The 24,733-nt window shown below is 37.7% G+C and overlaps 1 protein-coding gene across 5 annotated transcripts in view; it reads right to left on the bottom strand.

Annotated features, from left to right (window-relative positions):
• Nucleotides 1-24,733, bottom strand: part of MYOM1 (myomesin 1) — a 165,339-nt gene that overhangs the window by 84,125 nt on the left and 56,481 nt on the right. For all 5 annotated transcript variants that reach the window (XM_072604308.1, XM_072604307.1, XM_072604306.1 and 2 more), the window contains 3 exons: nucleotides 18,172-18,313; nucleotides 11,211-11,410; nucleotides 9,914-9,970 (listed from right to left, as the gene is read on the bottom strand). In XM_072604308.1, coding sequence (XP_072460409.1) covers nucleotides 9,914-9,970; nucleotides 11,211-11,410; nucleotides 18,172-18,313 — 399 coding nt within the window. The remainder of the gene's footprint in view (nucleotides 1-9,913; nucleotides 9,971-11,210; nucleotides 11,411-18,171; nucleotides 18,314-24,733) is intronic.

Here is a 24,733-nt window from a genome sequence, read left to right as displayed (position 1 = left end):
GACAGGAGGGTAACACATTGGATAGAGTGAAGGACCTAGAGTCAGGAAGATATGAGTTTAAATGTGGCCTCAGATACTTGCCAGCTATGTGACCCTAGGAGAGTCACTTAACTTCTGTCTGCCTCAGTTTCCTTATCTATAAAATGGGCATAATAATAGCACTACCTCCCAGGATTGTTGTGAGGATAAGATTGGATAATATCTATAAAGCATTTTTCCAACCTTAAAGAGTTACATAAATGCTAGCTATTATTAAATAAGTGGAGCAGAAATAAGCACCATATAAATTTGGAGGAATGGAAAAATCACTGTGGCCTAGAGGTTTCACAGAAGGACTAGAGCATTATAGATTTAATGTTGGAAAGGACCCTACAGGGCATTGAATACAAATGCCTCATTTTATAGTTAAAGAACTGAAGGTAAATGGTGAAGCAATTTACCAGGAGTCACACATGCAGTAAATTGCAGAACTGGGATTTGAACCTGAGCCCTTTGACTCCAGATCCAGTGTTCTTTCCATTTCATAAAGAAAGCTGAACTCACACTATGTGCCAGAGGACTATTTCTTTGTAGACTGGCCATGACTTTAATTAGTTCCTATCCTTGCAAGAAGTATGTCATCAGTTGATTAATTGCTTTGTTTTGTTTCGTTGTTCAATCGTTTCAGTAATGTTCAACTCTTTGCTAACCCCATTTGGAGTTTTCTTGGTGAAGATACTGGAGCGTTTTGTCATTTCCTCCTTCAGCTCGTTTTACAGATGAGGAAGCTGAGGCAAACAGAGCTAAGTGACTTGCCCAGGTTCACACAGCTAGTAAGTGTCTGCGGCCACAGCTGAACTCAAGGGGATGAGTCTTCCTGATCTCAGGCCCAGCAGTCTTATTCACTGTGCCACCTAGTTGCCCTAATCAACTAATTAATAAGCATGTATTAAGCTCCTACTATGGGCCAGGTACAGTGCTAAATGCTAGGGATACATAGACAAAAGTTAAACAGTTACTACTCTCAAGGACCTCACATTCAAATAGGGGATGGGAAGAGAAAACACACACACACACACACACACACACACACACACAAGCATGTCCATAGTATATGCAGAATAAAGATAAAGGTGTTTGGGAGGCATCTGGGAACAGGAGAAGAAGCTTTCTGACTGTGCCCAAAGTTTTCTCTGTATCAAGGTCTCCTTGTTGCTCACATCTCATGTGCATTCTCCTGACTGCCTTGCTTAAATTTCCTGGCTCCTGACGGTCACCTCCAGTCCTTGACCCACTGTCCTCTAGAAAATCTCTTTGTATTTCTAGTCTCCTTACTGGATGATTCTTTGTACTACTGCTATTTTAAAAACACAGTCCATTGTGCCTTTTGACTCCTGCTCATCAATTTTCAACCCACTGTCTTGCACACTGGCTGGACTGCTCATCAGCTTCCCAGCTCTACCAGTTTCGAAGTACTTTCCCAGGCCTGAGATGCTCCCATTCCTGACTCCTACAACTCTTTTCCATTTTTGCTCTGTTTCTACCAGTCCTTTCTTCCATTTGTGCCTCCTAAGTCCACTATCACCCAAATTCCTTGCACTGCCATTGGGTTTCATAGAAGGGGTAGGATTTAAATAAGTGGGGAGGAAGGATAGGGAATTCCAGGGATAGGAACAGGACAGTCAAAGACCAAGATTTGGGAATTAGCAAGACATATTTGGAGGACAGTATGATGGAATGATTGCCCCAATGCCTAGGAAGTCTTTCAAACAGAACAGTCATAATTTTTTCTGAGCACAGAATGGATGTGTCTTCTATCTACCTATCTTTCTGTCTATCTAATAACAGCTAACATTTATGTATGCAGTATCTCCTTTGATTCTCACAACAATCCTGTGAGACAAGTGCTATTATTATGCCCATCTTACTGTTGAAGAAACTGAGACTGAGAATTTAATTAACTTATCCAAAGTCATACACCTAATAACCTGTATATCTGCAGCTATAGCTATATTTATTTGTCTATTTACAGTTACATATAATATTGATGAAACAGCCCTTCTTAGAATAAGCAATTGCGACATTTTAATATTTGAAAAGAATAATATTTATGAACTAAAATTTTCCCATTGCCAGGGTCCTTTGCTTATAGAAATTATAATGCTTGTTCCATAGTTGATGCTGGATAAATGTTTGCTTGCTTTATTGATTAGGGATCTGTATTTCCCATTTTTATGTATCAGGTACCCTTCCATTAATTAATGTCACCCTCTAAATACCTTGAGAACATACTCATACAATGATACATCAAATTATTACTGTATTGAATTATGCAAAAAGTCTGAAAAACTTAGCATTGCTGACCTTGATGACATACATTGGTTTGCCTGTCAATATAAGAAAAAGACAAGCACTGGGGAGAATTTAGCTCAGCAACACTGACCATCTGAAGACCACCAGCAAATGCTATTTATACAACCAGTCAGTAATTTTCATTTCCCAACACTTGCTTGACAGATATGTAGATGGACAGTTGCTTTATTAAGATCAATCTAAAATGGATGTATCAGGTTAAGAATGTATACAGGAAAAATAATTTGATTCCCAGTCCAATATACTGGCCTTTATTTGATCTTAAATTATTTGATCTTAAATAGTGATAGTGCAGGAATTATTTGTTTATAACTCTATGACAATCCATGAAACAGATAATTTTAAAATTGCCCTCAATTCTATATGCCCTCCTTCCATTTCTGCAGTAACAATGACAACATTGAAAAAGAAAAAGGGGTGTAAAAAGTCACCCACTTTTTAGACCATTCATAAAAAATAATTCAACTTCTGGTGCTTTGTATGTAGGATCCTTATCCAAAGACCAACAAGCACATGCACTATTGGAGGAATTAAATTATTTCAATATTGAAATTCTCTCTTGAAAAGAAACTACCTAAAAGAAATATACAAGACCAAAAGCCATTGCCAATAGATGAGATCAAAGAATATCAGCCAAAAGTTTTCAAAGAGAACTATTAACTATAAGCAACCATATGAAAGAATGCTCCAAATCACTAATAATAAAAAGAAATGCAAATCAAAACAACCCTGAAATTTCACCTCACACCCAGAAAATTGGCACAGGTGACAAAAGGTGGAAAGAGCTGATGTTGAAGAAATTGTGGAAAAGGTAGACACTCTAATGCATTGTTGGTGGAGGTGTGAATTATTACAACCATTCTGGAAAGAAACCTGGAACTATGCAAATAAAGTGACCAAAAAATCCATACTCTTTGACCCAGAGATTCTACTGTTAGGTAAAACTCTCCAATAAGTAATTTACAAAAAAGGTTTCCTATCCACGCAACATATTTATAGCAGCACTTTTTTTGAGGTAGCAAAGAACTAGAAACAAAGTAGATGCCCATCAGTTGGAGAATGAGTGAACAAATTGTGGAAAATGAATGTACTGGACCATTACTGCATGGTAAGAAATTATAAATATGATTAATACATAGACATGTGGAAAGATCTGCATAAAATTAATGCGGAATGAAGTAAGCAGAGCCAGAAAACAATATATACAATGTGTATAGAAAGAATAGCTACAAAATGATAAAAAATAAATGACGAAAAATTCCAAAGAACAAGTTTAAATTAACCCCAAAGGAGAGGCACGAGAAGACATCTCCTCCTATTCCTTTACAAAGGTGGCAGGATGGGCATGAGGGTGTCTATAGGTATGGAACGTTGCAAATATTGTCAGATTGTTTCAATTTTGATTGATCAGTTTTGCTCATTTCCCCTCCCCTCTTCCTCTTTTTCTTTTCAAAAATTATTTACTTTGTGGTATGACTCTTTGAGAGGGATAAAAAAGAATACAAGGGGAAATTTGTGGAGCATAAAAACAAAAGATATCAATAAAGTTTATTTTGAAGAGAAAGAAATCAAAAGAGATACAAAAGTCACAACCAGGTGGGACAATGCCCATAGGCCATACAAAGAAAGTGGCAGAATTGGTTTCATCATGCCTCCCCAAATAAGTGTAATATGGCACAGTAGCTGCCTCACCTGCCAGTAATGATACAGTATTTTGCTCACAGGTCACTGGCATAAGAATGAAAGAATTATAGCTATATAGATAATGGTTGGAAGGGAGTCACTTACAACATGCTAGGCAGAAGTTCCAGGTTAAATTCAAGATGCAGGAATTTTGGGAGAAGGGATGGGATGAAGAGAGGAGGAGAAAAAGACAACAACAGAAAGGAAAAGAAAAATGGATGTGGGATCAAGGGTCTCTCCTTGGACTATATCTCATTCCCATTGGAGTTTGCATTTGGCTTCTCCTCAGTCCTGCTAAGGCTAGTACTTTCAGACATGGTAGCAATGGCACCTTATAGATATTTCAGCTTTACCATTTCCATGTGGAAAGCAATTGCCCTTCCCAGGCATTGAGATTTCAGCATTTCTACACCAGGCAAATCCTCAAAAGCCTTTCTGTTTCCCACCTTGCCCTGTTGTGCTCATGAGAAAGTGAAAGGTGTGGAGATCAGTAGATTTAGAGCCTCCCAGGACTAAAAATCTGGGAGGAGAGAGTTTTAGGAAATGGGTGTTGGAGTGCCTGCTGTTTATTTTAACTCCTTGTTTACCTTTCATTTGGTCTTGAGTAAAAGACCTTTTACCATACTATGGAATAGGGTGTTTAATCCTGGCTAGATTGAAGAAATTTAATGGGAAAATGGGACTGATGAGCAGTAGCTTGAATAGGTGATGGCCCCAAACAGGTACTGGGAACCTGAATATGGCAGAGGAAGTAAGAAACATTTTTCCTTGAGACTTGGTTATCTTGTCTAGCAGTGTTCACGATGAGTATAAACAACAACTCTATTATGAAGAAAATTGCAGGTGATATATCAACATCTACTGTAGAGAATGACATAGAGAAATTCTATAAAGAATGAAATACAACTTCCAAGTTAAAATCACAATATGCTTTTGAAGTTCAGTAACTTGAATGAAAATGTGGGACAATAAAAATATGTTGGAAACTGTGGCTCAGGACTCAGCAGTGAAATAAGTGAGTCCATCTACATCTTCTCATTTTTTATGATTTGTAGCCTTATTCTTCCACAAATGTGCCATAGAGAGTCCACCTAATTTCTGGATGCCTTCCTCTAAGGCTTGTTATATTTCTTGAATATGAGCACAGTGTCTAGGCTGTCCATCCATTATCTCCTGCTCTCACTGGTCCATTTCCTTTTCTGATCATACATTTTCTCAGGAATAGCCCCATGTGACTGCTTGGGTATATGACATCATTGTTTATCAGACAGGCAATGGTTAAACAATTTGTGGTATTTAATTGTAATGGAATACTAAGAAAAACATGAGGGGGAGGGTTTCAGAAAAACCTGAGAAGACTTATATGAAATGATGCAAAGTGAAGTGAGCAGAACCAGGAGAATGCTGAACACAGTAATAATAATTTTGTATGATAATCAACTGTGAATGACTTAGCTATTCTCACCAATAAAAGGATCCAAGATAATTCCAAAGGACTCACAATAAAAAATACTATCCTTCCAGGGAGAGAACTGATGAACTCTAAATGTAGACTGAAGCATACTTTTTTCATTTACTTTTTCCTTGCTTTTTCTTTTTTGTAACATGGCTACCATGGAAATATGTTTTGCATGAGTTTCCATGTATAACTGATATCATATTGCTTCCATTCTCAATAGGTGGAGGAGGGGCTGGGGAGAGAGAGAATTTGGAGATCAAAATTTTAAAAATTAGAGTTAATTTTTAAAAAATGATAGTATTGGTCATCATTGTCATTCACAACTTTGATTCTTTGGAGATTCTGGTGCTCTAAGAGTCACAAGACATGTGTGACATCAGTGCTGTGTTTCTTTGGTGATCATACCATTCCTTGTTTTATACCTTACTGGACTTTAATAATCAGAGGATTGTTGAACAGAAGTACCTCTGTGGTTGAGTTTATCAAGGAATCTCATCTAATCTTAGCATATACACCAGACATTCCTTATTAGAAGACAAATACTAAAGACTACATCTTATTCAGCTGACTAAAATAATAGTCAACAAACAATTAACACAAGGGAATACTGTATTCTCTGTACCCTTCAATCAAGTAACTATAAAGATGTAGTCTGCTGAGGAGAATCATATGCAAAAGCCCGCATATCCCTTCTCACTTTCACTGAGCACACTTGATATGTATATATACACATATATATGTATACATATATTATGTATTTATATGTGTGTGTATTTATATAAATGCATCCTTATAAAGATTTTATAAATATAAAGTAGGTATTAAGGGGTGGGAGTTATTGATATTTTCCCTCTCTTTTTAATTTTAGTCAATAGCAACTGTGATTTTAAAAATATTTTTTGGCATCTCAGATATCTTGTAAAATGATACTTAATGGATTTCCTTTGTGTACTTGATTTAGTCCCAATTTTATCTTCCTAAGTGGTATTTTTCCTTTTTTATGTGGCATATTGGACATTGAGGTATTAGAATAAAAATGAGGTGGTTCCTCATCACTGATGATGAAAATAGAATGGTAGAGAAATATTGGCAATTTTCCTCCACCTTCCATCTATTTGTCATCTCCCTGCTAGTTTCATCTGTAAATGCTGTTGGGATGATATGGTTTATTTGAGTCTCACAGTATGTTTCCTAAGACTTTTTTCCCTTCCTTTTGTTGTTTCAGAAGATAATACTTCTCATAATCTTCCAGAATCTTCTGTAGTGCTTTATGAATAAGTTTGTATTCAAAAATGGGTGTTGTCTTTGGCTATCATTCTCTCTCTACTTTGCAAGGAGATCAAGTAGTCACTAACTAATGAGATGTCTGGATTCTTTAAGTCTCCTTGTTGTGGCAACTGGTTTATTTCGGTTATACTTTGGTCGTCAAGAAGTTTGATATCTTTGCATTTTGCATTCTTCATGTTTTGGCACTGATAGTTTGACTGTCAGGTTTGAAGCTATTACATTTTCACAGAGAAAAATATGGTTCAGGTTTGAGGAAAAAAAATGAGGCCAAAGGCTTATAAATTACTTAGAAGTTTATATATTTGTATGTTATAAATATATATGCTTATATATTTATATATTATAAATACTTCCAAAATGGAATCAGAAATTGCTAGAAAAGTCACAAAATTGACAAAATAAATTGACTGTATTATGGCAGACAGGAAATGACTGATCACCTATATGAAAGTCATTTATGAATCAGCCATCTGAATACAGTTAAACCACAAACTTATTAGAACAGAGATCAAAATCACCAACAACACTGAATCAGAATGCAAACTTATTTGAAAAACCTTACAGAGAAAGATGGTGAAAGATTATGAGCCATATTACCTCGTCAACTAGTGAAAAGCTTTATAGAAAGAAAATGAATTTACAGAAAACTTAATGTGAGGTTGATCAAATTGGTCCAGATAATCCCCAAAGCATTCAAAGATAAAACTGGAAAGACAACAAACAGAAAAAAATGAGAAAGATCTGTCAACATTTCTGGAACAAGTTATTTGCTGCATCAATGATAGTGAAATCCCCATACACAGACTAGTACATCGCATTACCTCCCAATGTACTACACAAAGAAGTAAAAATTATTCTAAGGACAATGAAAATAGAAAGAACAAGTAGATTAATTAGAAAGGAGAGGATCTTGCTAGAAGTGACATAATTTTGAAGGCTCTGAAATTTTACTAATTCTCAGGATTTTCAAAAGATGGAAGATATTAAATGATTGAAAAATTATTGATGATATTACTACCCAAATGGGGAATTAAGAGGATAGATCATAAATTAAATAAATCTGACCCATATGCCTATTTTCTCATGTCTATAAAATCTTTATGAAGATAATATACATATATATTAAAGGTGCCCTTGATGAAAACGTGAGAAAAGAACATGTAGACATTCATAATTGATACTCTACAGGAGACTACATCTTTATGGTCATACAACTGACTGAAAGACAGAGCAAATAAATGTTCCCACTGCACTTATTTTTTTGTTATTGACTATAAAATAATATTTGATTTGATGGATCATAATGTAGCTTTAAAGACTTTCTTCAAACAAGGCTCCAGATAGATAAAAATCTTTATAGATAGATAAGCAGCATGGTGGTGCAGTGGATGGAGCTCTTGGACCTGGAGTTAGGAAGACCTGAGTTCAAATCTAGATACACACTTACTAGCAGTGTGACCCGAGCAAGTCACTTAACCTCTGTCTGCCTCAGTTTCCTTACCTGTAAAATGGAATAATAATAAGACCTACCTCCCAGGGTTATTGTGAGGATACAATAAAATAATATTTTTAAAGCACTTTGCAAACCTTAAACTACTAGTTACATTATGATCAATAGATAATTTATGACCCCTTTGTGGAAACAAGATTAGGGATAGTTTTGTCCAGTGATCCTTTGATTATTAACGCTGAACAAGACATAAAACAAGAAGATATATACCTTTCCTTGAGGAGCTCATGTGCTCCTGAGGCAAAACAATTTGCATACAAGTAAAGAAAGTATACACAAAGTAACGTCAAGAGGGAGACAGCACTAATAACTGTGGAAATCAGGAAAAGCTTCCTACAGCAGGGACTTTGAAGGAAGCTAGGGTTTCAATAAGGTAGATGTAAGAAGGGAGAGTCTTCAGCAAAGACTCAGTAATGGGAAAAGGAATGGTAAGTAGAGGAAACAGTTAACAGGTCAGTTTTACTAGAATAGAGAATGGGGAAGCACAGTAACATGAAGTAAAATTGGAAAAGTAGGCAAGAACCAGATGACAAAAGGCTTTAGATATAACAGCAAAGAGTGTATTTTGTCCTAGAGGTTATAGGGAATCATTAGAGGTTTTTCAGGGAGGAATAATATAGGTAGATCTAGTTTTTATATCAATTCATTAACTGTATGGAGGACACATAAGAAAGGGAGGGAAACTAGGTTACTGCTTCAGCCCAAATAATGAGAACCTGAACTTGAGTCAAGACAATGCATATAGAGCGAAGTGGGTTATAGGATAGAGATGTCATGGAAGCAGCACAACTAAGACTGAGCAACTAATTAGCTAAGAGGTTTGAGGGAGAGGGAAGAGGCAAGGGTAACTCCATGGGTGTGATCTACATGACTGGAAGGAAGGCTGTCAGCCAAAGGAGAAGTTTGGAATCAGTGAGTCAGTTAACTGGCATTTATTAGATGCTTGTTATCTCAAGAAACTCATAGTCCAATTAGAGAATCAAGATGCAAACAACTACAGACAAATAAGGTAGATTGATAGGGTATGATATATGCTATGCTATGATAAATTCAGGTATAGTCTCAGAGGGAAGGCATTAAGATTAAAGAGGATTGGAAAGGGCTTTTTGTAGCAGGTGGGACTTTGGCTGAGACTTGAAGGAATCCAGAGAGGAAGGATGGCCTTAGAGGGAAATATGAGTTCCATGGGGGACATATTGAATATGGGAGGCAGAACTGCATTGTGAAAAAAATGCTGACTCTTGGACCTGCATCCAAACTGAGCTTCTGATACTTACTACCTTTATGACCTTGGGCAATTAATCCATTTAAACTTCTTGAGTCTCAATTTCTTCATTTATAAAATAAAGAAAATTAGACTAGATGGCCTCTGAGTACCTTCCAGCTCTAACTCTATGGTCCTAGGCCTACAAAAACATCTTAATTTGAGATACAGCACCAGTCCTGGAGTCAGGAAGATTTGAGTTCAAATCTAGCCTCAGACACTTATTATCTGTGTGACCCTGGGCAAGTCACTTAACCCCAACTGACTTATCCTGTTCCTCTCCTTGCTGCCAAAAAAAATAAAAATTCAAGCACATCTTAATTGGTTGCTTTAAACCTTTGGATATCATGACCTTTACCTGCAGGTTCCTCTTCAGTGACAATGATCTGTCCAGTCCAGGGGGCAGAAGGTTGACCTAAATGAAGCAAAAACTGCAAATTAGAAACTTTTCCATAGTAAAGACCGGCTTCTTATTGCACAATCACCTCAACTATTTTTACTATGTGGGTGACTCATTTAGTCAACCTGATTAAAGAACTGTTGGATTGATTTCCCTTCCCCACCCCACCCCAAATTACGACTGTTCAGTCATTACACACAAAGTTCACTGAGTCTCTTCTATGTGAAAGTCTCATGTTTGTAAAGGAAGCAGAAACTGGAAGATTTCCCTTGGCCTTCTAAGAGTTTAATCTGGGAGGGACAGTTAAATCTGAGCTCAAATACATGACCAAATGGATGATTTCTGATAATGTTACCCTTGGGCTTTATCTATCTATATGTAAATATATAAATATAGGTCTTTGGAGCCAGTTGGCACAGTGGCTAGAGAGCTGGACCTGAAGTCAGGAAAAATTGAATTCAAATCTGGCTTCAGGTATTTGCTAGCTGTGTGACTCCGGGCAAATTACTATTTCTATCTGCCTTACCCTCCTCATTTGTAAAATGGAGATGATAATATCTTATCTCCCCAGCACTTATTTCCCGATGTGAGGATTAAATGAGAAAGTATCGGTAAAGCAATTTGCAAACGTTAAAATTCCATATAAATACGATCTGTCAATCATCGTCATCATCATTAGTATGTCATAGTTCAATGTCTGCCCATCCCCTGAGAGGCTAGGTGTTCTCTTTTCAAATAAACTTGGGGGCAGGGTTTATGTATGAAGGCTTTATCTAATAATAATGTTTAATGCATAAACAATGGAAATGTTTTTTGATAGATAAGGCCAAAGGGCCTCCAGTCTAATTTGCAAAACTGCTTTGTTTGGAAATTGGGATATGCTATGGATGCAACTTTTGCCTCAAAGGGGCTACCTCAAGGTAAAGAATTTCTATGTTAAAAACAAACAAACCCAACACTTGTTTTTGGAATGCGCCAGTATGATCATCAGAAAGAATTTTCAGGTCCTTGGATTCCATATCTTTGCAGCAAAGTTAACAAAATAAACCTTTCAAACGCAAACAAAACCAAATCTCATGAGAATGGGGAAGTCAGTGAACTGCAGGATTTCTTGGACGTGAATTTGTCTGGAAAAGACCTCTTACTCCTACCTCCCTCTAGCGGATGTGTGGAGGAATGAACACAAATACAACCCCTTGTAGGCCGCTGAGTTTGTTAAGTCTCTGGCTTAAGGAAGATGCTTAAAGATGCTTACTTTTAAATCTGGCTCTGTCTACAGGGTCCAGTGCTGCCACAGGCTCGGAAACCCGGGATGGGATGCTTATGCCAGTTTTGTTCACAGCTCGGACACGAAATATATAAGAACGGCCTTCAATTAATCCAGTAACCGGGAAGCGAGCAAATTTGACCGGTGTGTCATTGCACTGGGACCAGATGTCTGTGCCCACCTCGCATCTGAAGGAAAGAGAGCAAGGATTAGGAGGGTTCAACAGAAAGTGGGAGTGAGAACCCACTTCTGAGGCTGCAAGCTGGGGCTTGATCGCCAGTGACCTGACCAGTAGCTGCACAGAACTTCATCATCTGCCCAACCAATCCAGATGAACAAAGAGGTCAGGCATCTTGTGACTGCTGCCACTGCTGCCCTCCAGCTGTGTCACCCCTTCTTTAACAAGAAGGAAATCTGAGTCTATTCAATGCACATTGAAGTCTCCTCTCAACTCCTTCACAGCAGACCTGTTGTTCTGCACCACCCCCACTGTATGATTTGGGAAGCTGAGGCAGTCAGCAAGGTTGAGGTACCTGTGTAGGAGAGGATTGGGGGGCAAAGGAGGGGGATGTGACCATATATAGCTCCAGATGGGCTCTGGCATTGGCTTACCAGGAGGAGCATCTGAGAAGAGCAAAGCATAGCAAAGGACGTTTGGATCAGTGGAAAAGACACTAAAGCCTTCCACAGCTGAGCCCCACTCCCTTTTCCAGTCTTCTTACATGCCCCACCCCCTTCCCATCCCCAAGTACGCTTGGAGCCTGTGACTTTGGCCTCTGCTGCTTCTGGAGTAAGACGCTCCATCTCCTGACTCAGGGCATTTTCTTCATCGATCCTCTGTGCCTGGAATACTCTCCCTCTTCATCTTTGCACCTGGCTGCCCTGGCTTCTTTCAAGTTCCAGCTAAAATACCGCCTCCTACAGGAAACTTTTCCTGATCCCTCTAAATTCTAGTGACTTCCCTCTGCTGATTATCTCCAATTTATCCACATGTAGCTTGTTTGTACGTAGTTGTTTGCATGTAGTCTCCTCCATTAGAATGGGAGCTTCTTAAGGGCAGAGACTGTCTTTTGCCTTTCTTTGTATCCGAGGCACGTAGCATAATACCTGGCTCATAGCAGGTGCTTATTGATGAGCTAGAGCTGGAATCAGAGGATCCGAGTTCCAATCTCTTACTGTTGGGCACGACCTTATGCAAAACATTTGACCTCTCTGGGTTTCAGTTTCCATATTTATAAGAGAGAGGTTTGGACTAGCAGATTTCTGATGTCCCTTGCAATTCTAAATCCTATAACCATGTTTCCAAGTAACTCTCTACCATCATGATACTTTAAGTTGTACTACTAGTATTTATTCTTTTATGTTAATCATTTTCCTTTCCTGTTCTCCTTTAAAGGTAGATAAATACATTGAGTCCTTCACACCTTAGTGAACTTGAAATGACCCAATAATATTTCTCTGGAGAAAGGAAGGCTAGTATGAGAACCCTGCGTACCTAGAAACAGAAGAAAGTGAACTGTAGAACAGCCTAAGGAAAGGGAAGGCCAGGGAACCAAATATAAAATAGATATATTTCACAATTTTGACTGAATAACAGTCTTTTAGGATATTTAATATCAGATTGAAGTATGTAGTATCAGTGTTATTTTAGCATTACCTCTCTGGGAATAAGAATCAAACAAAACATTTCCAACCCACACCTAACAGCTTTTGTTGTTCAGTTGTTTCAGTCATGTCTGCCTCTTCATGACTCTATTTGGGGTTTTCTTGGCAAAGATGCTGGAGCGGTTTGCCATTTCCTTCTTCAGCTCATTTTACAGATGAGGAAACTGACACAAACATGGCTAAGTGACTTGCCCAGGCTCACACAGCTAGTAAGTGACTAAGGCTGGATCCAACAGCTACAGGACCAATTTTTTTATTTGGCTAAAATAATAATAGCTCACATTTGTATTGTGCTTTAAGGTTTGTAAAGAGATCAACATACATTATTTCATTTGAACATCATAACAATCACATGAGGTAGGTGCTACTACTTATCATCCACATTTTTATTTAGGGAAACTGGAGTTGAGATACACTAAACAATTTGCTCCAGGTCACAGAGTCAGGATTCAAATTTGAATCTTCCAGACTCCAAGTCTGGTGCTCTCTCCATTATATCAGACTACTTCCAGAGAGACTTAGGTGGTATTCATTCAGAGATGGGATGTTTTTCTCAATATTCCTATGAGTTCAAAAAGGAAACATAAGTCCTATGGATACTACCTCTTGTTGTGTCTTCCTTTGGAAACTCAGTGATTTAAATTATTTTTTGGTCCTTAACCATCAGATATCTTGACTGATGCTTGCTGTGAAACATAGTTTCCCTGCCACCAATAACTGAGATCTGGATCATCGGTGGGGAAAGGAGATAATATACAAGCACAGAAAGTAAAGCTGTGATTAATAACTTATCTGTAGTTTCAAAAGGCCATGGGGTGTGTGTGGGTGGTGGGGAGGGCTGAGATCATCTTTTCTTTCATTTCATACAGTTTTGCAGTTTAGTGAAAGAACTGAGAAAAGCAAAAAAATTAGGGGCCTTTTCCTATCCCCTGATGTCCAATCTGTGGAGTGTTGGGGCTTGAGTAGCAATGACAAAGTCCAAGCCAGGAAAGAGTAGTGGTAAGATGACTGGATCTGGTGCCTGAGTTTCTAGGTTTGAATCCTGGTTGTGTGATCCTAAGTCATTTAGCTTTAATGTAAGGAGGGAGAATTGTTGTTGTTTAGTCATTTTGCAGTTGTGTCTGCCTCTTCACAACCCCATTTGGGGTTTTCTTGACAAAGATACTGGAGTGGTTGCCATTTCCTTCTCCAGCTCATTTTACAGATGAAGAAACTGAGGCAAACAGGGTTAAGTGACTTGCCTAGGGTCACAAAGTCAATAAGTGTCTGAGGTCAGATTTGAACTCAGGAAGAAGTATCTTCCTGACTCCAGCCCCAGCACTCTGTGCACCGTGCCACCTAGCTGCCCATAAGGGGAGAAGATTAGATGTTATTTGTGACTCTTTCCAGTTTTAGTTCCTATGATCTTTATTCTAAACTAGGCCATAACTGGGCTAATCTAGTAATCCAACCTTGTGGGTTAAAATACAGTAATAGGTACTGGTGGATCATAAAATGCCATTGTGTTAAAATTGTTCTTGTAGCCAGTATAAAGGGGGCAATAGCAGGAAATAAGATTATAAAGGGGGACCTGGAAGTCCCAAACAAATCATCCCAAAGATCAAAGCATTGGATCCTATTATATCCATATCTTGATAATATGTGCCAAATCAGCAGAAACCTTCTAGGTGCTTCTGTCCGGGTTCTGGTTCTATGATATGTAAATTCCAGACAAATTCCAGATCTGCACGGCTCCAGACCAGCAAAATGTCAAAAAGGTGCTGATAATTTTAAGACGACTTTGAAATTTTACTGATAACTTTGAAATGATCTGGATATGTGAGATGAGTTGGAGAAGGACATGGCAAGCTACTTTGGTATCTTTGCCAAGAAAATCCAAAAAGGGGTCACGAAGAGTTGAACACAAATGAAATCACTGCACAGTGACAACAAATGAACTAACCCCAAGGTGGCACAGATAAAAGTTAGTTGGCTCCCCTTCAAACCCTATAAAAATAAGACCTCAAACTCCTTCCCCCTGGGGACGCTTTGATTTCCATCAGGTCCATGCTGCCTAATTCTAATCCATGGTTATGTGAGTCATATCCTCTGCCACTCCCCTTCCCCATCCTCTTCCTCACACTCCTTGCCTTCCTTCACCATCCCATCCCCCTGTTCCACCATCTGCTTCTATATTTCTTCCATGGCATATCTCTCTATCCTCTATGTTTAAAGTGTCATTGCCACCCCTTTCCCCACTGTCAATCTTAGTGTTTCCCAGAGAGTATCTAAATAACTGGGTGTGCCTACCCCCATTTTGTAATTTTATAAATTATCAATTCAGCCAGTAGAGCCAATACTACAAGCAAAAGATTAGAGGATTGATTTTTTAAAGCATATCCTTCTGGGTCTCCAGAATCAGCACAACAGACAGCTAGATCAGGAAGACATTTTCCAGAGGACAGCAAGAGCTGAGGTGGAGTTTCTGAATATCATTCACCCTCTGTCTCTTTATGCCTCAAAGGGCAAAGCAGTCAAACAACTTCCCTACCTGCTTAAGTAACCAGACCATCACATGTCACTGGAGTTAAGAACTGTTATATAAAGCACCAAGTGGGGCTTCCAGAGAAGGGAAATAAAAAAGGGTGAAAAGGAAAAGATCTTGGCCACCTTGTGTCAGGGTGTGAGCACAGGCTCTCAGTCTCTCAACAGGCATAATGGGGCTAGCTATCCCTCCTCAGTGACAGACAAAATCTTTCTATAATCCCTGTGATGATTTCCTGCTCCTCCCTGAGAGAAAGAGGAGAGAACCTGCTCTTATCCCAAAGAAGACACAAGCCATAAAAACAGACTCTAGGAATAAGGAGAGGTCCAGAGACTGGGGGATGATGAATAGAAGGGAATTCCTGGGTAGAGATAGTTGTAAAGGCCAAGAAGATGTGATGACTAAGGTAGCAGGAGGGTAATACATACATAATGTTCTCAATTCATTAAGATAAAAGTTGGAAATTACCAAGGAAGTCAGGCCAAAGGTTGCTAATACATAGTCCCTGCTGTGTATGAGAGATTCTTAACTAACTTCAATTAACTAACTTAACTAACTACAATTGTAGGTAGGTCCATAGGTTTCAGTGACAGTAGCACATTTTGCATAGTAAGATAAAGATATCATTTTATTTCCCTGGCATAAACCATGTCGTATTCTATACATTCCTGGTAAAAAAAAAATGCCTGAATAATTATGGCTTTTAAAATTGCAAAAAAGGAGAAAAACAATCTTGTTAGTTCTAAGAATCCAGTTCTGCTACATACATGAATCAAACTAATTAGATCATTTCTCGTCTTCACTCGTCCTGCATAAATATACTTATTGTAAGACATAAGGTCTATTAATAAACTTAAAGATATCTAAGCATTTTAGATAGTAGTAGTTTAATACTAACATATTTCCCCCCTTGGGGTCAAATTTATAGCACATATTGTATCATGTATAGGGTTTTCTTAGCCATTATATAGTAATTATTTTTAAACTACATTCATAATATGAATATTAATTCATGTGCTTGTTAAAGTGAGACACAGAGAGGTTAGTGCCTTCCTATAGCCACACAGCAAACTATTCAGTTCTTCTGACACTCAATCCAGATGTTTAATTTTCAAAGTGGATTAAATTAAATGTATAGATTTATAGAATGCTTGCCAAATTACATGTCCAGCTGGTGATATGTGATTGGATGGACAGCCAAATGAGTTAGTCTATCAGTATACGTGTTTTGAACATGCACTGCAGATGGCAATCAGCTGGGTCCAGAACTGAATAGGAGAAAAAAAGTGGTTTGGATTTCATCTGGGAAAGTACACAGCTCTTTCAGTGACTCCAAGCTGTTCCTTTTTTGAATCAATATTATCTTGGCAATGTAATATGGATATGAAACATGAGAGACTGTGATATCAAAATAATCAAAATTGAGGGTCACTTGAAGGGCGCTAGAGAGACCAATGGATGTGAATTAGCAACTTATTATCAATAATGACTTTGCATAAAATGCAATATCCAAGAAATGTCTGATCAGAAAAAGGAAGCACACTAGATATGTAGCAATAGTGAATAATGGAAAGCCTGGGTGCTGCACTGATACCCATGGAATATTTATAGAAAAAAGACCTCAAGGAAAGCCTCCAGCAGGTTGAACAGATTGTTTCTTGAGGATTTATGGGCAGCTATGAATAAAGGCCACATAGGATGAGGTCTTAAGGATGGTGGCATTCTTTGAAGGGGGTATCTACCCAGATGAGACCACTGATCTATTAAATTAGGGATTCTTGACCTATCATGAGCCTCTTTAACAGTCTGATGAAGCCCATAGACCCCATCTCAGAATAATTTTTTAATTCACAATTTAAAGAAATACTAAATTTTAGTTAAAGGCCTGTGAAAATAAAGATATATGTATCTGTGTATATATGTGTGTATACATGAGATATAGGTATATATATTTCGCATCTACATTCACAGATCCCCTTGAAATCTTTCTGTAGGTGGTATAACAACTAGGTGGTATAGTATCTAGGGTTCAAGACTTGGAGTCAGAAAGATCTCATTTCAATCTTGCCTCAGGTGTTCTCTAACAAGGTGACACAGTGGATAGTGTGTGGGACTTAGAGACAGGAGTACGTGAGCACTGATCCAGTCTCAGACACTTACTGGCCATGTCACCCTGGACAAGTCCCTGGACCTCTGTCTGCCTCACTTTCCTCATCTTTAAAATGAGGATAATAATAGCACCTATCTCCCAGAGCTTTTGTGAGAATAAGATGAGATGATAGTCATCAAATGCTTTACAAACCTTAAAAGCACTTAAAATACCACATAAATACTATTATTATCATTGTTATTGACTATTATTGTTGCTATGTGACTCAGGGCAAGTCACTTAGCCTCTCTGTGCTTTGGTTTCCTCATCTATAAAATGGGAGTGATAATAGCACCAGCCTCACTGAGCTCAAATAAATTAACATATGTGAAGTGCTTCACAAACCTAAAATCATTAACATAAACATTAGCTATCATCATTAACAACCCCAGATTACAAACCTTTTTATTCAAAAATTGAAATAAGTGGAACTGGGAGTCAGAGTCAAAGTCTGTCTTTAAAAAGCTTAGCACTGGCTATCTATATGACCAAGAGGTAGCCAAATAAAAATGCTTCACATGCAGATGGTATAGCCAATTAAGTATGAGTCTTCCTGACTCCCTGAGTCCTTCAACAGGCTATAAATGACTGCATACTGAACACCGACTTACTTGTCAATGAAATAGCCCAGGATTGGGCTCCCTCCATCTACGGCAGGCTGTTTCCAAGAGATGATGACATAATCTTTGTTGGCATCCAAGCAGACCACATCTAGGGGAGAAGCCGGAGCTCCTGCGATCTCAGCATCAGCATCTATGTAGGAAAGGACATCATTTCTGTGCAAGTTCTCTCTAGGTTTTTCTAAATCTAACTAAAAGCATTAATTACACTTAGGTCCATTAATATAAATAATGAAACCCCTGAAGCATCATATTATTCTAACTCATACTCCATGTTTCCATTGAAATGGAACCAATGACCATATTTTACATAATTACAGGGCAAATTCAAACAATAATGATAATAATGACAGCTAACATGTATATAGTGTTTGCTATATGCCAGACACTGTACTAAGCATTTTACAGTTATTATCTCATTTGATTCTCACAGCAAGCCTGGGAGGTAGGTGTTGTCATTATTTCCATTTTACAGGTGAGGAAACTTGAGGCAAACAGGTTAAGTGACTTGCCTAGGATCACATAGCTAATAAGTGTCTGAAGCTGGATTTGAACTTAGGTCTTCCTGACTCTAGATTTAGCTGCTTCTATATAAGACCACTTCAGGACAGTCATTGCTTTTGCTAATTGAAACCTATCTGTAGTCAAAATGCTATATACATACAGAGAGATAGATGGATAGATAGATGGATAGATAGATAGATAGATAGCTATAGATATAGATATAGATATGTGTGTGTGTGTGTGCATGTGTGTTGGCTAAAATAAAATGTTTAAAAGCCAAGCATGGTTAAGGAAAGACTTTTGAAGCAATACCAAAATCCAAGCTTATCTAATCTGATCATAGTAATAGTATGATAATGTTTAATATAAAATTTTGGAATAATCTCTTTGTTCTCTCTGAAGCAAACTCAGAGAATGCCTCTTCCTATGTCAACAAAAACCAGCCAGGGCTGACTTAACATTCCTTAAGAGACCTTTAACCTAAGACACTATCTTGAATAATGGGACATTTTCCATATCTTAATATTTGTAGACATATACTATGTTATGGCATGTTAATGGTAAAGAAAACACAGACATCTTGGGTCGTAATTTCTATGTGAAACTTTGTCAAACTCTGTTATCTTATTGTATTTACAACCTATGAAATTAAGAAATTCCTTTCTAATGGTCTAGTTAATCACTCATGGAGATCATAAATCTGAAGGACACAGAACACTTCTTTGTCCTAAAACATATTTAAGGCTGCCCAATTCTTTGTATCGGTAGCCAGAACATTTCTGGCTCCATAATGCATTATGTTACCATTGTCTTTAATAGGGAATTGATCAATTAATTAATTAAATCATAAAATGTATGCATTTAGCCTGTTGCCTTTTCTTTAACAAAGTTTTCAGGTCAACAAGTACAGTACTAGACTTTTATGTCAGATCTCTTTGCATTTGAGTATTTTTTCTAAGTTGGGAAAATGTTTGATAACAATATAGAAATGTTCAAACCACCAGACATTAGAGAGGGTCCTAGTGGAAAGACAAGTAACAAGGAAAATCAGAAAAAGAACGTTTGCTTAGCTAGTATTGTTCTCTCTTGAGTGTGTGGCTCTTGGGTGTCTTAGCCCCTTGTAGCTTATAAAGAGAAAAACCAAATGCCAGGAGAAATTGGCAAAAGGACTATGGGTCCCTAGAGAAATCATGACTTGAACTTCTAGGCTGCAACTTGCTACTTCCAAGTCATGTGACTGGGCAAATTACTTAACTTCTCTGATACTTAGTCCCCTCATCTGTAAAATAAGGAGAGTGAACTCTAAGATCCCTTCCATTTCTGAAAGTCTACGACCTAGTCAAATCCCATCATTTTACATATGGAGAAAATAAGGCAAAGTTTCAAATCAAGTTAACGGCAAAACCATGACTGAAATCTTTCTCCTCCCAGTTCTTTGCTTTTTTTTCCCCACATTTCAGTATCATTCTAAGTTCAATACAATGGGATCACCTCCAGTTGTCCTGATCTATATCCTGCCACTGGACCCAAATGGCTTGAGAGCAGATCTGTGTAATGCTAATGAGATTAAAGATCTTCCCCACCCATTAATGGGCCTCCTCTTTAAGGGGAGTTTGATTAGGGGAGATTTGTGGGAAGGCCCACACCTTCTGGTAATGAGGCACTGGTTCTCGTGATGAACTCTGGCTCTGAAAAGTGTATAAAGATTCTGAGGTGAGGTTTTACTTGGGGGATTACTCATTAGAAGTGTTTGTTTGGCCAGATGAGACTCTGAGCAGCCACTAAGGAGCCTCCCCCCGCCCTCCTCCTGCTTCTTTCTCTGGTAACTATGGTCAGACTGTTATCTGTCTGTTGATCTGTGATGTATGTATTGCTTATACTGGAAGCCTTGTCTGATTTTGTCTTCTCTGTATTTTCTCTGAAGTTCAGGGTGCTAAGTTTTTCCCCTGAACTAAGTGAATAATATATGTGCTTGATTAAAGTGATTGTTGACCCCTCAAAAGTTGCCTTTCCTTTCAAAAAGGCAGATCAAAGAACCTGTGATAGCAAGCCCTCCTCTGTATATTGGGGTGCTTGCTTTTATACCCTGCCTACAACAAAAACCTGTCAAATGAATGAATTCAATCCATTTCATAAGAGATATGGTACCTCTCTATTACGTAACAAAGACCTGGAATCAAGTCTCACCTCTAATACATACTGGCCAAGTGTCCCAGAGAAAATTTGGCAGCCCAGTTCAGGTCTAGAAACCTGTAATGTAACCAGTTCATTACATTCCAGATCACCAGATTCTTGGCTTCTCTCTGTATGTTTGTACCCACATACTCTCACACTCATTCACACTCATACATGTTCTCTCCTCACGCCCAATGTACTTGCTACCCTCCTATGGTAAATCCTCTTTCTCATTTATCATTTTTCCTCAGTTTAATCAAATGCTAATGTAAAGTTTCTCAAACATTCACCCTTGCTGTTCCTTTCTGTCTCAATGGAAGGCATTATTATACCCACTTACATATTCTAATATATACCCAGTTATACATGTTAATACTTTTTAATCCATTTTCTCTCAAATACCTTTTAATTATAAGACAAATGATATATATTATATTAGGAGATGACAATTTTTTTTATAGGTAAGCTAAAAAATGAGTAGTTTGACTATAGGAGTACTAAAGTACTAATGGCATATTTTTGAATTTCAGATAATTGTACAGAAATGCACATATTTCAGATATTTCAATTCAGAAAACTTAATTCCCCATGAAAATATAAAAATGGTCACCTGAGACACAAAGTATCTACTTTTTTTCACTCTAATATGCTGAGTTGAAAAGGTGCCAATTTATATAGATAAAGAGAGCTTCTTCACCTAGGAATTACATCATACATCAGTTAAATTACAGATCCAATTTATATCCTTTTCCATAATATTTCTTGTCTGGAGAATGAGCCAGAACTTATCCCAGTTAAATTTCTCAGGGTTAAGACTATAGTTAGAAAACTGTGATAGCAATGGAGTTTAAATAACCTGCCAGAAAATAACCTTCCTGCAAATATGAGAGTTCTTAATACCATAGATTAGGAGTATACATTCTTCATAAGGGAGAGCTATTTTTTTCCTGAAATTTTGAGATTGTTGAAGGGTGGATAGATACAGATATAGATATAGGTATAGATGATATAGATATATCTATATTGATATAGATTTAGATTATATGGATACAATAGATATTAGCATAGGTATAGATGTTGATGTAGATATAGTTCTAGATTCATAGATAAGTATGGATATAGATAGATATTGATATAGGTACAGTTACAGATTCAGATACAGATCTAAATATAGATACAAATAATATAGATATAATTGATATATCATCTATGTTGATCTAGATGTATGGATATAGATTTTATAAATATGGTAGATATGGATATAGATATAGATACAAATATAGATATGGATGTTATAGATAGTATAGATAGGTTTCTTGGTTGAAGTTCCTATAGTATTGACTAATTTGACAATAGGGCCAGATGAATTAAGGTTAACTCAACCAGGCTGAATTAAGGACCCACAAAGTTTATATGGGCTAAACTTGCATCAGTAATGACAGTTTAGGGGAAGCATTTCAAGTGGGAGAACTGGGTGATGGGGAACAATGTAAATTAAGGATTCTAATTCTATTTCACTATAGCATGTCTAATTATTTTGTCTGCTACTAATTATTACTATCGTTATATAGTGCTTATGTCAATTATCTCATTTGGTCCTCCCAACAACTCTTCTCAGGCAGGTGCTATTATCTCTTTTTTACAGATGAGGAAACTAAGGCTCAGAATGATTAGTGACTTGCCCAGGTCACGCAGCTAGTAAGAATCTAACATGGGAATCAAACCCAGGTCTTTTTTTATTCTAAATCCATCACTGTACCCACTGTACTTCAGCTTATTTCCGTTTACAAGGCTAGCTCTTCACCAACTTACTTCCTATCTGCCATAAAGACTAGTCCTTCAATGTTGATATACTGCCACCAAGTGGCTGGTGGTTCCAAGAATATGACTTTATAGTTTGAATGGCCAAGCTTCCCACAGGCATAATTTACAGAGAAAAAGATTAGCGTGCTCTGGAACAGAATCCTGCTTTCCTCATAAAAAAAAAGAAAAAAAAAAGACTATCGAGTGAAGGAACTGGGTAACACCAGAATTAATTAATTAATTAAGAATTCTACTTCTATATTACTATTGCCTATCTACGCCTACTACTGATAACCAGCAATTCTATAGTGCTTTATGTATATTATCTCCAACACAGTTTGCTCTCCAGTGCAGACTGGTTTCTTTTAAAATAATTTGTAATCACTAAAATCTCATCCCATACCAGAATTTATGTTTTTATAACACATTAGATAAAATACAAAGTTTTTAAACAAACAAAAAACCCCCCAAAATGTGATTTCAACAGAGTGCCATATTTGTTTAAAGTTTTTTTCCAATTGCCTGGCTTTTAAAGCCATTCATAAGTAGGCCCCTTCTGACTTTTCCAGTTTTCTTAATTCTTACTCCTCTCCACTCCAGTAGTGACACTGGTCTCTTTGTTGTGACTCATACAAGAAACTTCATGCTTGGAATCCTCTCCCTCTCATCTCTGCCTCTTGGCTTCTCTGACTTCCTTCAAGAATGAGATAAAATTGCCCTTCTATAAGAAATCTTACATAAGATCTTCCTTAATATTAGTGCCTTACCTCTGAGATTATCTCTAATTTGTCCTGTCTACCTTGTCAGGACACAACTGACTGCATTTTGTGCATTAGAATATAAACTCCTTGAGGATAGGATTGGTTTTGTCTTTCTCTGTATTGCCTTCTCTCCTCCCTTTAACATAGTTCCTGGCACATGGTAAGTACTTAAGAGATGCTTGTTATTACCGTAATGTTTTGAGGACTCAGTGGAACTATGTTAAAAGTAAAGATTTCAGTTTGTCCTCAGGTGACGTTTTGGACACATTCATGGCTTATTAATTGACGACATCCACCGTAGGTCCAAACAAAGCTGCCTATCATTTGGGAGATTGAAGAGGTTAGCCGCAACACTACCCCACTGCTGGCTAACCCAGCCAGCACCCATCTCTGCCACTGGGAAGATTAGGGAAAAGGGCCAGGCTTCATATCCTTACTTTAAAGATCACAGAAGCTCCTCACTGGCTAATGGCAAAAAATTTGCAGCTGCTCCAGAACCCTTTCTTGACCTGCCTTGTTTCCTGTGTTGCTTATTTACTGTTTTGACCCACGATTCTGATATTCATCTCTCTTTTTGGAACCTGCTGTTGCCCAACTCTGCAACCCACTTCTCTTCCTCATACAGACGTCCCTTTCTGTCTCTGGTCCTTTCAGAATTTGTTTTTGTTCATGTCTTTGCTACAGATAAATTCGGGCTTCTGCCTTGATCCAGATTTGTTGTCAGTCAACAGGCCACAGGGATGGCACAGAGAGACTTCTTAACCTGAACCCTAGAGAATTTTAGCTACTGTATGCTGTGAAGCCTGCCCCTGGATGGTGCAAGGATGGCCAGGACTTTAGGTAGGGAAAAGAAATAATTGAAGATGTTTAGGAATTGCAGATATGAATCTGAATTGCCCCCGCGCATCTAGTCTTTTAGTTTTTCCAAGGACCAGCTTTTAATTTGTAAGTAAAAGTAGTATGTACAAGCTTATGCTGCTGACAAACACATATACTCATGAATGTTAATCATTTAAACTACAAACAGTAAAAGTTTCCTATGAGTAACATTAAAATTATAAAATCTCAGCCAAGCAAATATCAAACAATTAGATATTCTTATCTATTCAGTAATAGAACAGGAATTTGCAGATGCTGCTCATGGTAGCTCAGAAGCTATTTTGTAACTAACAAAATACAAGTTAAAAGCAAATTTAGTCAATGGATGCTTTCCCATTTTATGTCAGGAAGTGAATGATTTAGATAGATTGTCTCATGGAGTTCATTAGTTACTAAGTTTTAGAAAATTAGTTAACTTTCAAAATAAATCC

Source organism: Notamacropus eugenii, chromosome 4, assembly GCF_028372415.1.
Source record: "Notamacropus eugenii isolate mMacEug1 chromosome 4, mMacEug1.pri_v2, whole genome shotgun sequence".
In the NCBI taxonomy this organism is placed as follows: Eukaryota; Metazoa; Chordata; class Mammalia; order Diprotodontia; family Macropodidae; genus Notamacropus; species Notamacropus eugenii.
Note: the sequence above shows the minus strand (reverse complement) of the source record. Positions and strands in the feature narration are given on the sequence as shown.